The sequence below is a fragment of the Thalassophryne amazonica genome, chromosome 1 (assembly GCF_902500255.1).
Source record: "Thalassophryne amazonica chromosome 1, fThaAma1.1, whole genome shotgun sequence".
Lineage (NCBI taxonomy): Eukaryota > Metazoa > Chordata > Actinopteri > Batrachoidiformes > Batrachoididae > Thalassophryne > Thalassophryne amazonica.
Genome location: NC_047103.1, coordinates 172,647,834 through 172,662,929, shown reverse-complemented (window position 1 = coordinate 172,662,929; position 15,096 = coordinate 172,647,834). Strand labels below are relative to the sequence as shown.

Sequence of the window (15,096 nt, the reverse complement as noted above, 5' to 3'; positions counted from 1 at the left end):
TTCTGCCCTTATGACATTACAAAGAGCCATTCATCACGGTGACACTTGGCGTCCCTTATGATGTCACAGTGACTGAAGGTGCGTCTTGAAAACCCTCCTCTGTGGGTGGGCGGAGCCGCGACTGGGCACCATGAGCTCAGCGGAGGTCATCAGGTCCTCTTTCTTCTTATATTCTAGATTTTTCATCGATGATACTTGCGGTCCTTTTGATGCACGATGACGTCATAATCGGCCACGACTGACGGCTCTGAGTCGCCATACTACCGACAGTAGTAACGTGCGCGTGCGCGTCGCTCGGCGTTGCAGCAGCTGCTGCAGCCCTCGCGCACGGCGGCCCTGTCTGCGCCGTGCGCATGCGCGCTGGGCCGGCCCGCAGCGGGAGGACGGAGACACGGAGGGACACCGGCTCTGGTGTCAAACGTCCCGCGGTCACGGCAACGTGTACGGTCAGCATGCCGCGCGGCATCACGGGAACGTAAAGCGGCAGCGTCGAGGCCGAGCGGCGGAGGATGCACCAGTGACGGGCTGATCGGTACCGGGAGTCTGGACCGATCCGTTCGGATGTGAAGCCGCGGGGATGATGGACGGGTAGGCGGGGAGGAGGCGCGAGGAGCGACGGACGGATCATAACGGAGAGCGCGCGCGGAGGCGGAGGAGGATGAATCCCGCGGACGGAGGAGGAGACGCGGGCCCGGACGGCCTGGCGGCGGAAGGTAGGGTGTGTGCGTGCGTGCACGCGAGGCGCGCTGTGGCCATGATGCCTTCACATCCGCCCATTGATCGTGTGCGCGCGCGTGTTTGCCTCCATGCGCGTGTGGGAGACCGATGTTCGTTTATCGATCCTGCTGCTCTCTGATTGGCTGCTTCAGGTGTTAATCAGAGCCACACTCGGGGTGCCCCTCACCGCCCGGATCCAGGTACCGTAACCTGCAGGTAACCATGGCAACAGTGCCATCGGTTCATTCCACCTGACTGTTGAAAGAGCAACCCTTAGTCAGTGAACCAATCAATAATCAATTTATCACTGATCAGGAAGAAAAGGTCAGTTTAGTCAGTGGAGTTAAACTGGTTAGTTTAGTTGGAACACAGACTCAAACCAGCAGACTGGTACCAGAAGGTTCCTGTGTTCAGTCCCAACAATGAACACGTCCTTTGTGTGTGTGTGTGTGTGTGTGTGTCTGTCTGTGTGTGGAATTTGCAGGTTCTAATCCCACCATCAATCACTGTGTCAGGATTACAGGTCCAAACCCACCGGGAGGTGATACGGCTGTTTGTTTCCATCAAACTCGTGGGTCGCGGGTTTGAAGGTGAACCTCAGTTTCTGTTGTGGTTTTAACAGGATCTGAATGAAGCCCATAAGCAGGCAGCAAATGGACCAAAAGGGTGGAGCAAAGAGAGTAAACACACAACTAACTACAACCGCCAGAGTCCAGGTACTTACAAACAGCGTAGAGGGTTGACACAAACCAAGAGAGACACAGGTGTGTCATGGGGTCAAAGAGGTCAAGAACCAACAAAAAGGTGAAATGAACTTAGCAGACATCTAAGGTTTAGTGGAAACAGACAATAACAAACAATAACCAAACTACAACTCTCAGTAAGAATTAAACAATAACCAAACTACAACTCTCAGTAAGAACTAAACAATAACCAAACTACAACTCACAGTAAGAATTAAACAATAACCAAACTACAACTCTCAGTAAGAACTAAACAATAACCAAACTACAACTCACAGTAAGAATTAAACAATAACCAAACTACAACTCTCAGTAAGAATTAAACAATAACCAAACTACAACTCTCAGTAAGAATTAAACAATAACCAAACTACAACTCACAGTAAGAATTAAACAATAACCAAACTACAACTCACAGTAAGAATTAAACAATAACCAAACTACAACTCTCAGTAAGAATTAAACAATAACCAAACTACAACTCTCAGTAAGAACTAAACAATAACCAAACTACAACTCACAGTAAGAATTAAACAATAACCAAACTACAACTCTCAGTAAGAATTAAACAATAACCAAACTACAACTCTCAGTAAGAATTAAACAATAACCAAACTACAACTCTCAGTAAGAACTAAACAATAACCAAACTACAACTCACAGTAAGAACTAAACAATAACCAAACTACAACTCACAGTAAGAATTAAACAATAACCAAACTACAACTCTCAGTAAGAATTAAATAATAACCAAACTACAACTCTCAGTAAGAATTAAACAATAACCAAACTACAACTCACAGTAAGAACTAAACAATAACCAAACTACAACTCTCAGTAAGAATTAAACAATAACCAAACTACAACTCTCAGTAAGAATTAAACAATAACCAAACTACAACTCACAGTAAGAACTAAACAATAACCAAACTACAACTCTCAGTAAGAATTAAACAATAACCAAACTACAACTCTCAGTAAGAATTAAACAATAACCAAACTACAACTCACAGTAAGAACTAAACAATAACCAAACTACAACTCTCAGTAAGAATTAAACAATAACCAAACTACAACTCTCAGTAAGAATTAAACAATAACCAAACTACAACTCACAGTAAGAACTAAACAATAACCAAACTACAACTCTCAGTAAGAATTAAACAATAACCAAACTACAACTCACAGTAAGAATTAAACAATAACCAAACTACAACTCTCAGTAAGAACTAAACAATAACCAAACTACAACTCTCAGTAAGAACTAAACAATAACCAAACTACAACTCACAGTAAGAATTAAACAATAACCAAACTACAACTCTCAGTAAGAATTAAACAATAACCAAACTACAACTCACAGTAAGAACTAAACAATAACCAAACTACAACTCACAGTAAGAACTAAACAATAACCAAACTACAACTCACAGTAAGAACTAAACAATAACCAAACTACAACTCTCAGTAAGAATTAAACAATAACCAAACTACAACTCACAGTAAGAACTAAACAATAACCAAACTACAACTCACAGTAAGAACTAAACAATAACCAAACTACAACTCTCAGTAAGAACTAAACAATAACCAAACTACAACTCTCAGTAAGAATTAAACAATAACCAAACTACAACTCACAGTAAGAATTAAACAATAACCAAACTACAACTTACAGTAAGAACTAAACAATAACCAAACTACAACTCACAGTAAGAACTAAACAATAACCAAACTACAACTCACAGTAAGAATTAAACAATAACCAAACTACAACTCACAGTAAGAACTAAACAATAACCAAACTACAACTCTCAGTAAGAATTAAACAATAACCAAACTACAACTCACAGTAAGAACTAAACAATAACCAAACTACAACTCACAGTAAGAATTAAACAATAACCAAACTACAACTCACAGTAAGAATTAAACAATAACCAAACTACAACTCTCAGTAAGAATTAAACAATAACCAAACTACAACTCTCAGTAAGAACTAAACAATAACCAAACTACAACTCTCAGTAAGAATTAAACAATAACCAAACTACAACTCACAGTAAGAACTAAACAATAACCAAACTACAACTCTCAGTAAGAACTAAACAATAACCAAACTACAACTCACAGTAAGAATTAAACAATAACCAAACTACAACTCACAGTAAGAATTAAACAATAACCAAACTACAACTCACAGTAAGAACTAAACAATAACCAAACTACAACTTACAGTAAGAACTAAACAATAACCAAACTACAACTCACAGTAAGAATTAAACAATAACCAAACTACAACTCACAGTAAGAATTAAACAATAACCAAACTACAACTTACAGTAAGAACTAAACAATAACCAAACTACAACTCACAGTAAGAATTAAACAATAACCAAACTACAACTTATAGTAAGAACTAAACAATAACCAAACTACAACTTACAGTAAGAACTAAACAATAACCAAACTACAACTCACAGTAAGAACTAAACAATAACCAAACTACAACTTACAGTAAGAACTAAACAATAACCAAACTACAACTCACAGTAAGAATTAAACAATAACCAAACTACAACTTACAGTAAGAACTAAACAATAACCAAACTACAACTTACAGTAAGAACTAAACAATAACCAAACTACAACTCACAGTAAGAATTAAACAATAACCAAACTACAACTCACAGTAAGAACTAAACAATAACCAAACTACAACTTACAGTAAGAACTAAACAATAACCAAACTACACCTCACAGTAAGAATTAAACAATAACCAAACTACAACTCACAGTAAGAACTAAACAATAACCAAACTACAACTTACAGTAAGAACTAAACAATAACCAAACTACAACTCACAGTAAGAATTAAACAATAACCAAACTACAACTTACAGTAAGAACTAAACAATAACCAAACTACAACTCACAGTAAGAACTAAACAATAACCAAACTACAACTCACAGTAAGAATTAAACAATAACCAAACTACAACTTACAGTAAGAACTAAACAATAACCAAACTACAACTCACAGTAAGAACTAAACAATAACCAAACTACAGCCTGCAGTAAGAACTAAACAATAATCAAACTATAACTTACAGTCAGAACTACAAAATTCACTGATCTTAGCAGGGATCCTCATGTCTCTTGGTCCTTGACCTTTGAGATCCAGAGACACCTGGGAAGATCTTACGGAGTCATGAGGTCAGAGGTCAGTGGTGGTGGTGATGATGCTGATATCTTTGTAGGAGAATGAAGGTCGAAGTCTTAGGGTCCTGGTGCTTCCTGTCTGATTGTCAGACGTGGACTCTAACCAGTGTCCTAATGTGAGGACTGGATGGCTTTGGTCCCAGGTCTCTGTGGAGGATCTTTGTGTCCAATGAATGGTTACTTAGTGAGACTCTGCTTTTCTCCCTTTATATAGCACCCCTTGGTCATATACTACGGCATTTTGGGGTTACCTTTCACTGCTATGCTGATGATACTCAGTTATACATGCTGATAACTGCTGGTAATCTCATTCACATAAAATCTTTAGAAGACTGTCTTCCATCAGTGAGAAGCTGGATGTCTCATAACTTCTTACTTTTAAACCCTGATAAGACTGAAATGATGGTTCTTGGTCCAGCGAGACATCGGCATCAGTTTGACCAGCTAACGCTTAGCCTAGGCTTGTGTGTCATACATCACACTGATAAAGTGAGGAACCTTGGGTAATTTTTGATCCTACATTGTCCCTTGAGAATATTGGCTGTTCTATCTGCGCTGGTCTGGAGTCAGAGGCAGTTTGACTGACCCGTTGTCTACAATGACAGAGAGCTCTGATCCGGGATCAGAGTCTCATTCTGTGATTGTTGATCACACAAACCTTATTACTGCCATATAAATGGGGTTTAACAAAAAATGTTAAATTAGCAGCCAAGAAGACATGATTAAAAAATTCTTCCTCCTCCTGCGTCCTCCTTTAGGAGGTCACAGATTTTGTGAGCCTAGGAGCCCGCTCATTATGGCCTATCATTGAACGGCAGCAGGTATCCATGTAGTACTTGTTGACACTGTGGCTCCGCCCTCATCTGGCAACCATGAACAGTGTGGTTTCCAATAACGACAAGGAGATCTGGGTTTTGGAAGGAAGAGAAACTGCATGTAACTCAAATCCAGATATATTTAGTCAGAGCTGGAGAGAGAATGATGAAGTGTCTGCTTTGGCAGCTTTCTGCAGGGTTGTGTGGACGTCTGCTGCTCAGCAGGTTCTTTCGGTTTCTCCCTTTTTCATTCGGGATCACCACAGCAGATCTGACACCCTTCCTGACGCAGCTCCACATGACAGTGAGAATGAGCAGGGGTGGTCTTGGACCAGGAACCTTCTGTTTTGGAAGCCAGTGTCTGTCATGCGCCTGCCCATGATGGGTTCATGTCTTAAGTTTTGGGTTCTCTTTGACCTCCAGGTTCTGAATGTTCAGTGTTTTATTCATATCATGCCAGGTTGCCATGGTCCAGCCGTCTCACGTTTTTTTTCGTGCTCCTATGATGAAATGAGTTAAATTTTCATGACAAGGGTTTTTTTAACTCACTATTACTAACCCTACTTCTGCCAATGACCCTAACCTTAACCATAACCTAATCTTACTCCCCCCCCCCACCCTAACCTTAACCACCCGACCCCCCCACTTCAGTTTTAATTTTGTGCAGCCATCACGGAATGAATTCGAATGAATTTGTGCTGCTGTGATGAAAATGAGGCGCTTTTTGTCACAATATCACAAACCAACAGATTCATGTGTATTTCGTGCTGCTGAATCACGACTTGCTGTGAGACCGGGTTGCTTGGTCAGGCTTCAGTTATGATTGGTTTTGCTTCATTTATTCTCTGTGGATCTTTTCTTTGGCATGTATTTACTTTTGTTTTATTGTTTATTGTTTGCTTTCACTCTTGGTCCCTTATGTTGCTTTAGACTTAGTTTAATTCTGTTTATCACGTTTGTTCTATTATGCTTTAGTCACCGGTTTTGGTTATTATTGGTCTTCAAGTGTTTCTTATCTGATTATGTTCCGTTTGTTACTTATTGCTTATCAGTGGGTTCCTTTTATTTATTGTATTATTCTGTAGTCTCTGGTTTTGTCGTTCTGTTCATGTGTTTTCGGTGTAGTCTTTGTTATGTTGTCACCTCATTACTGGTTATTGCATTTACTTTTATATTTTAATCAGTTTCAGTTCTGTTCTAGTTTTGATTATCATTGATCTTGTTTCCTGTGTTTTACTTTAGTCACATTATTTCTTAGTTTTCCCCTTTTGTTTTGTTCATGTTAATTGTTGTTTGTTGAGCACCTCACATTTTGCATTGTTGGTTTTTCAGTAGAGGACTAAATTTGTCCCTCTGTATCGTCCCCAGTCTCAGCTTCATTTTGGCCTCATTGTTCCTGGTGGTCTGGATGACGGTGTGTCACATGTCAGTGATCACGTAACATTTTTAAGGCAGAGAATAAAAAAGCTGAAACTGACAGTTTGTGTAATTTGTGCTGATTGTCAGATGTGATGTTTTCAGACATCATCGTGGCTGTGAAGTCATCAGGCCACAAACTGATCTGCTGTCAGCAGGTCAGGCTGCTGCCTGAGCTGACCTCAGGTCAGTCTGCAGTTCTGATCTGCTTTTCAAGAAATACGGTGGAAATACTGTTGAAGAGGGAGAACCTTTAAAGTGTAACAACTGATGGTTCAGATGTAGGTCCAAGAGGGTCTTCTGGCCAAAGCCTGTGGGTGGTTCCACGGCTCCCACTGAACTTTAGGTCTGTTCCTGTGAGACAAATAAATTGACATTTTTTTGTCTGACTGTAAAATCAATATTTGCTGTCATTTGAAGACATTTTGTGGTTTGACTTTGATTTAGATATATTTAAAAAATGTGTGTGTGTGCGCGCGCGCGCGTGTGTGCTTGTGCGTGTGCGTCGAGGGGCTGCTTTGGGCGGAGTCAAACATATCGATATATTTTTAATGTCTCATTTGTTTTCCTGCTGCTTGTGTTTTGGTGTAACAGCGCCCCCCGCTGGTGCTTGAACACAGTTCAGGATGGAGGTCTGTGGTTTCAGGTTAACTTTATTATCCCAAAGGAAATTTGTCTTGGGTTTGCATTGCTGTGGTTCAAGTAGTAAAAACACATACGATCATACAACAAACAACATAATATACAAATACAGGGAGACAGGAAACAGTCAGTTAAAATGACAGTCTTCAGTCAGACTCAATGTCCAGTAATGCGTCTGCAGGTACTATCCAGATTTATTCAAAAGAGTAATAGACAAAGGAACAAAAGAATTTTTAAATCTGTTACTCTTATACCCTGATGGCAAGAGCTCATATTCGCAGAGTAGCGTGTGGGAAAGCTCCTTAAGAATGGTTTTAGGTTGCACCAGGACAGACATTTCAAAAATAGTTTCTAAAGAGCGATATTCTCTCTTGCCAATAATTTTCATGGCGTATCGAACTAGTTTCTCAATTTTAGATTTGCTCCGAACAGTAAGAGAGCCAAACCAGGCTACCAGACCATATCTCATTAGGCTGTCCAGCACAGCGTTGTAAGAAGAAGCCAGTATTGTTGAACTCACATCAAACATTCTGAGTCTTCTTAAAAAATGAAGCCTCTGGGACAATTTGTGGCACAAGAAATCCACATGCACATTCCACTTGAGAAGACAGTCCACATAGACACCAAGGTATTTGAAAGACTCGATCTCATTGGTTTGTTTGCAGGTTTACTTAAAACCTCCTGAACTGGTTTTGATAAAAATGTCTGGGAAAGTTCTGAGTGACCTGGAAAATATGCTGTTAAAATCTGGAGCAATTCGGAGTCAAAATGTTTCATTTTGTAAGAAAAGGAGACTTGTTGAAACTTCTCAGAAAAGCCAGCCACCTGTTTTCCGTTCTTAATAATGTTCCCAGCCAGACAAAGACCAAAATATCCACCGGAGTGTTCACAATAATTATTACTTAATGAACTGTGATGGAGAAAACATCCTGAAAACATAACTCAGCATGTCCAAGTAGAATCCTGTTGGACCAAACACCCACCAGACCGCAGGGAGATGATCCAAAACCAACTGACAAAGAACAATTCAGGAGCAACTTTTTTGTCCGTCCTGTTTTTCATGGTGCTTCATGATGTTTAACCTGAATTAAAACAAATCAAGGACAAAATCTCAGCAGCGAGTCTGAGATCAGCAAGGAGGAGGAAGGAGGCTGGACAAATGTCTGTTCTGGCTTCAACTTTGGACTCTGTGAGGGTCCTCGTTTTTTTCAGCTGCTAATGTGATCTTTTCGGTGCAGACGGGTCCAGTCCTGCCGTGCAGGAGGAGCTGACGCACAGTTCAGTGAACCTGTCTTTGGATGTGGGAGGAAACCGGAGCACTCTGAGGGAACTCCACACAGAAAGGACCATGTGGGAAGCGATCCCACAACCTTCTTGCTGTGAGGCAACAGTGCCAACCACTGAGACACCGTGAGTTAAAGATATTTATTGTTTGATTTAATTTTTTACAATCAGCTCTTTGCAGACATGCTGAATGTTCCATCTGGACCAGGGAGCTGTCCGGTGCTGAATCTCTGTGCTTCAGCTTGACGTCATAAAACCCCTCAGAGGATTTAGTTTGGATTTAAACGCTGTGACAGTCATCCGAACCCTTAATTCATTAGTTCATTAGTGCTGAAGCAAACTGTTTAACTCATCAAATGTATGACAGGAAATGTAATCATTTTAAAAACGACCATTTCTCAGTAGAGTCACTGTGGACCTCCTCCCAGGCCAAGAAGCCAGTAATCCTCCTAACAAACTAATCTCCAGAGAAGTGGATGTGATTTTTGGTGTCAGATGTTTTCATGCTGTGAAGTAATCTTTAGGTCACACCGATGGTTATTGTTAGTTATTTGTTCCGGGTGTTGTTATGTTTTTAGCTGTCTGTGGTTATCCGTCTAAAGTCACTTTTATGTGCATTCTGGGAAAAGCTCTGCACACTGCAGTTCTGAAACAGTAACTAATTTCCACATGGTGACAAAATTACAAAGTGTCCAAACATCTGCCACCAGACCAAGTGCCAGCCCCTGTTCAGGTTCAGGTTCTGGTTCAGTTACCATCTGGTCTTTCTCAGGTCCTGCAAAATCGGAGGCCGTTCGGGCAGTTGATGTTCTGACGGTGCTGAGGGAAAAAGTGGCCTTCGTATCAGGTAACACCTTTTCTTGGTCCACTTGGCTTCAGGTAACCTGTGTGACACCTGGTTTTCTAACCATTTTCATTGTGCTCCAGGTGGGCGGGACAAAAGAGGTGGCCCAATCCTAACCTTCCCTGCCAGAACCAATCACGATCGAATAAAACAGGAAGACCTCAGCCGATTGGTCACTTACCTGTCTACAATACCCAGGTACTGATCACCGTAAACACTTTGTTTATCACTAATTTAACTCCGTGGTGTTGGTGCATCCTGTTGATGGTGTTTTGGCGAAAGTGTCTTGGAGAGTCTTGAGTATTTTTGGTGACAGCTGAGGAAAATAAATGACCATGAAACAGCAACACGATGTCACACAAAGCCCACAGACGCCATCCAGATGCAGACAGGAAGGGGTCATGAACACATGACCAGCAGACCTTCTTTCTCTGCGGCAGCATCCATCGGTCATAACGATAAAACACCCAACGCCGTGCTTTCTCCTGCCACGCCCACCCACAGCAGCGTGGTGGTGACGACATGTCATGGGTGTGGTACTGACATCGGAACGTATTCTTGACACTTTGTTTTGCCTTTGAGACGGTTCGTGGTAATTCTTGCTGATGTTTCTCCGTGGCGGTGGTCTGTGACACTGCTGTGATGTAGTAATGACATCACAACATCATTGCTGCGTGGTGGGCGGAGCACCACATGGCCAAGGACGGTCAAGGGCTGCAGTCTGTACACTTTTTACCCTCCACTAGCTGAAAGCTTGAAGGGAGATTATGTCGTGGCAATTTCCATCCATCCGTCCCCCCAAAAAATGGTAGAAGAAACTCTGGAATCAGCTGCTATCACATTTTTAGTTGGAATTTCATGTAACTTGGTACAAATCCTTCTTATAGGCTGGTAATACGCATATTGTAAAATTGTACAGGATTGACTCATTTTGGCAGAGTTATGGCCCGTGATCATCAAACCTACGAACCACTAATTTCATGAGTTGCTGTCTGCATTCTGACATCAACTCCTCTCACATTTTTAGGAGGAATTTCAGAAAATCTGGTTCAGTTCAGCTCTTGTGGAGACGTGGTGAGAGTGTCTCTGTCTGTTCCTCAGTGAGGACGTACGTGCACGTGGCTTCACTGTGGTCGTGGACATGCGTGGCAGTAAGTGGGACAGCGTGAAGCCGGTGCTGCGGACGCTGCAGGAGTCGTTCTCGTCCAACATCCACACAGCGCTGCTCATCAAACCCGACACCTTCTGGCAGAAACACAAGACCAACCTGGGCAGCGCCAAGCTCAGCTTTGAGGTACTACTGCTATACTACTACTGTAATACTGCTATTACTGCTGCAATAATACTACTGCTGCTGCTACGACTACTACTACTACTATACTGCTGTTACTGCAATACTACTACTATACTACTGCTACTGCTACTGTGATACTACTGCTGCAGTACCACTACTACTGCTGCTAGTACTATACTGCTGCTGCAATGCTACCACTACTGCTGCTACTATACGACTGTTGCAATACTGCTACCACTACTACTATATTACTGCTAAGATAGTACTACTGCTATGCTGCTGCTGCTGCTGCTAATACCACTACTATACTATACTGCTGCTGTTACTACTAGTAGTACTGAAATACTGCGGTTACTACTACTACTACTATTGCTGCTGCTGCCACAACTACTGCTGCTGCTAGTACTCCTACCACTGTACTCCTGTGCAATACTACTATTGCAACACTACTGCAATACTGTTACTACTAGTTTGCTGCTTCAATACTACTGCTGCTACTATAGTACTGCTGCGATACTACTGCTACTGCTGCTGCTACTATTGCAATACTGCTACTATTATCTATTATTATCTGTTAGCTGTTTGATCTGCGCAGTTAGATTGATCTAGTTATCTAGATTACGATTTGTTTCCCAGTGTAATCTTTACGTGCCTTAACTAAAGCACTCCTTCTGCTGAATCACCTCTAAATTATTTACACATTATTCGCTTTGCGTGTTTTTAGGAATCCGCTAGCTTAGCGTAGCTACTAGCTCTTAGCCGATTTAGCATGGCGGCTTCTCCTGTCTCTCCCGCACTTTTCTGCTCTGGGTGTGAAATGTTTAGTTATTCCTCGGCCTCCTTTAGCAGTAATGGTACTTGTAATAAGTGTAGCTTATTCGTAGCTTTGGAGGCCAGGCTGGGCGAATTGGAGACTCGGCTCCGCACCGTGGAAAATTCTACAGCTAGCAAGGCCCCTGTAGTCGGTGCGGACCAAGGTAGCTTAGCCGCCGTTAGTTCCCCCCTGGCAGATCCCGAGCAGCCGGGAAAGCAGGCCGACTGGGTGACTGTGAGGAGGAAGCGTAGCCCTAAACAGAAGCCCCGTGTACACCGCCAACCCGTTCACATCTTTAACCGTTTTTCCCCACTCGACGATACACCCGCCGAGGATCAAACTCTGGTTATTGGCGACTCTGTTTTGAGAAATGTGAAGTTAGCGACACCAGCAACCATAGTCAATTGTCTTCCGGGGGCCAGAGCAGGCGACATTGAAGGAAATTTGAAACTGCTGGCTAAGGCTAAGCGTAAATTTGGTAAGATTGTAATTCACGTCGGCAGTAATGACACCCGGTTACGCCAATCGGAGGTCACTAAAATTAACATTGAATCGGTGTGTAACTTTGCAAAAACAATGTCGGACTCTGTAGTTTTCTCTGGGCCCCTCCCCAATCAGACCGGGAGTGACATGTTTAGCCGCATGTTCTCCTTGAATTGCTGGCTGTCTGAGTGGTGTCCAAAAAATGAGGTGGGCTTCATAGATAATTGGCAAAGCTTCTGGGGAAAACCTGGTCTTGTTAGGAGAGACGGCAGCCATCCCACTTTGGATGGAGCAGCTCTCATTTCTAGAAATCTGGCCAATTTTCTTAAATCCTCCAAACCGTGACTATCCAGGGTTGGGACCAGGAAGCAGAGTTGTAGTCTTACACACCTCTCTGCAGCTTCTCTCCCCCTGCCATCCCCTCATTACCCCATCCCCGTAGAGACGGTGTCTGCTCCCAGACTACCAATAACCAGCAAAAATCTATTTAAGCATAAAAATTCAAAAAGAAAAAATAATATAGCACCTTCAACTGCACCACAGACTAAAACAGTTAAATGTGGTCTATTAAACATTAGGTCTCTCTCTTCTAAGTCCCTGTTGGTAAATGATATAATAATTGATCAACATATTGATTTATTCTGCCTAACAGAAACCTGGTTACAGCAGGATGAATATGTTAGTTTAAATGAGTCAACACCCCCGAGTCACACTAACTGTCAGAATGCTCGTAGCACGGGCCGGGGTGGAGGATTAGCAGCAATCTTCCATTCCAGCTTATTAATTAATCCAAAACCCAGACAGAGCTTTAATTCATTTGAAAGCTTGTCTCTTAGTCTTGTCCATCCAAATTGGAAGTCCCAAAAACCAGTTTTATTTGTTATTATCTATCGTCCACCTGGTCGTTACTGTGAGTTTCTCTGTGAATTTTCAGACCTTTTGTCTGACTTAGTGCTTAGCTCAGATAAGATAATTATAGTGGGCGATTTTAACATCCACACAGATGCTGAGAATGACAGCCTCAACACTGCATTTAATCTATTATTAGACTCTATTGGCTTTGCTCAAAAAGTAAATGAGTCCACCCACCACTTTAATCATATCTTAGATCTTGTTCTGACTTATGGTATGGAAATAGAAGACTTAACAGTATTCCCTGATAACTCCCTTCTGTCTGATCATTTCTTAATAACATTTACATTTACTCTGATGGACTACCCAGCAGTGGGGAATAAGTTTCATTACACTAGAAGTCTTTCAGAAAGCGCTGTAACTAGGTTTAAGGATATGATTCCTTCTTTATGTTCTCTAATGCCATATACCAACACAGTGCAGAGTAGCTACCTAAACTCTGTAAGGGAGATAGAGTATCTCGTCAATAGTTTTACATCCTCATTGAAGACAACTTTGGATGCTGTAGCTCCTCTGAAAAAGAGAGCTTTAAATCAGAAGTGTCTGACTCCGTGGTATAACTCACAAACTCGTAGCTTAAAGCAGATAACCCGTAAGTTGGAGAGGAAATGGTGTCTCACTAATTTAGAAGATCTTCACTTAGCCTGGAAAAAGAGTCTGTTGCTCTATAAAAAAGCCCTTCGTAAAGCTAGGACATCTTTCTACTCATCACTAATTGAAGAAAATAAGAACAACCCCAGGTTTCTTTTCAGCACTGTAGCCAGGCTGACAAAGAGTCAGAGCTCTATTGAGCTGAGTATTCCATTAACTTTAACTAGTAATGACTTCATGACTTTCTTTGCTAACAAAATTTTAACTATTAGAGAAAAAATTACTCATAACCATCCCAAAGACGTATCGTTATCTTTGGCTGCTTTCAGTGATGCCGGTATTTGGTTAGACTCTTTCTCTCCGATTGTTCTGTCTGAGTTATTCTCATTAGTTACTTCATCCAAACCATCAACATGTTTATTAGACCCCATTCCTACCAGGCTGCTCAAGGAAGCCCTACCATTATTTAATGCTTCGATCTTAAATATGATCAATCTATCTTTGTTAGTTGGCTATGTACCACAGGCTTTTAAGGTGGCAGTAATTAAACCATTACTTAAAAAGCCATCACTTGACCCAGCTATCTTAGCTAATTATAGGCCAATCTCCAACCTTCCTTTTCTCTCAAAAATTCTTGAAAGGGTAGTTGTAAAACAGCTAACTGATCATCTGCAGAGGAATGGTCTATTTGAAGAGTTTCAGTCAGGTTTTAGAATTCATCATAGTACAGAAACAGCATTATTGAAGGTTACAAATGATCTTCTTATGGCCTCGGACAGTGGACTCATCTCTGTGCTTGTTCTGTTAGATCTCAGTGCTGCTTTTGATACTGTTGACCATAAAATTTTATTACAGAGATTAGAGCATGCCATAGGTATTAAAGGCACTGCGCTGCGGTGGTTTGAATCATATTTGTCTAATAGATTACAATTTGTTCATGTAAATGGGGAATCTTCTTCACAGACTAAAGTTAATTATGGAGTTCCACAAGGTTCTGTGCTAGGACCAATTTTATTCACTTTATACATGCTTCCCTTAGGCAGTATTATTAGACGGTATTGCTTAAATTTTCATTGTTACGCAGATGATACCCAGCTTTATCTATCCATGAAGCCAGAGGACACACACCAATTAGCTAAACTGCAGGATTGTCTTACAGACATAAAGACATGGATGACCTCTAATTTCCTGCTTTTAAACTCAGATAAAACTGAAGTTATTGTACTTGGCCCCACAAATCTTAGAAACATGGTGTCTAACCAGATCCTTACTCTGGATGGCATTACCCTGACCTCTAGTAATACTGTGAGAAATCTTGG

At 41.4% G+C, this 15,096-nt stretch overlaps 1 protein-coding gene across 1 annotated transcript in view; it reads left to right on the top strand.

Moving 5' to 3' along the window:
- The first annotated feature begins 316 nt into the window (after positions 1–316).
- LOC117520386 (kalirin-like) overlaps positions 317–15,096 on the top strand; it is a 167,552-nt gene continuing 152,772 nt past the window's right edge. The window contains 4 exon segments of the mRNA XM_034181767.1: positions 317–713; positions 9,612–9,686; positions 9,767–9,881; positions 10,785–10,977. Coding sequence (XP_034037658.1) covers positions 659–713; positions 9,612–9,686; positions 9,767–9,881; positions 10,785–10,977 — 438 coding nt within the window. The 5' untranslated portion in view covers positions 317–658.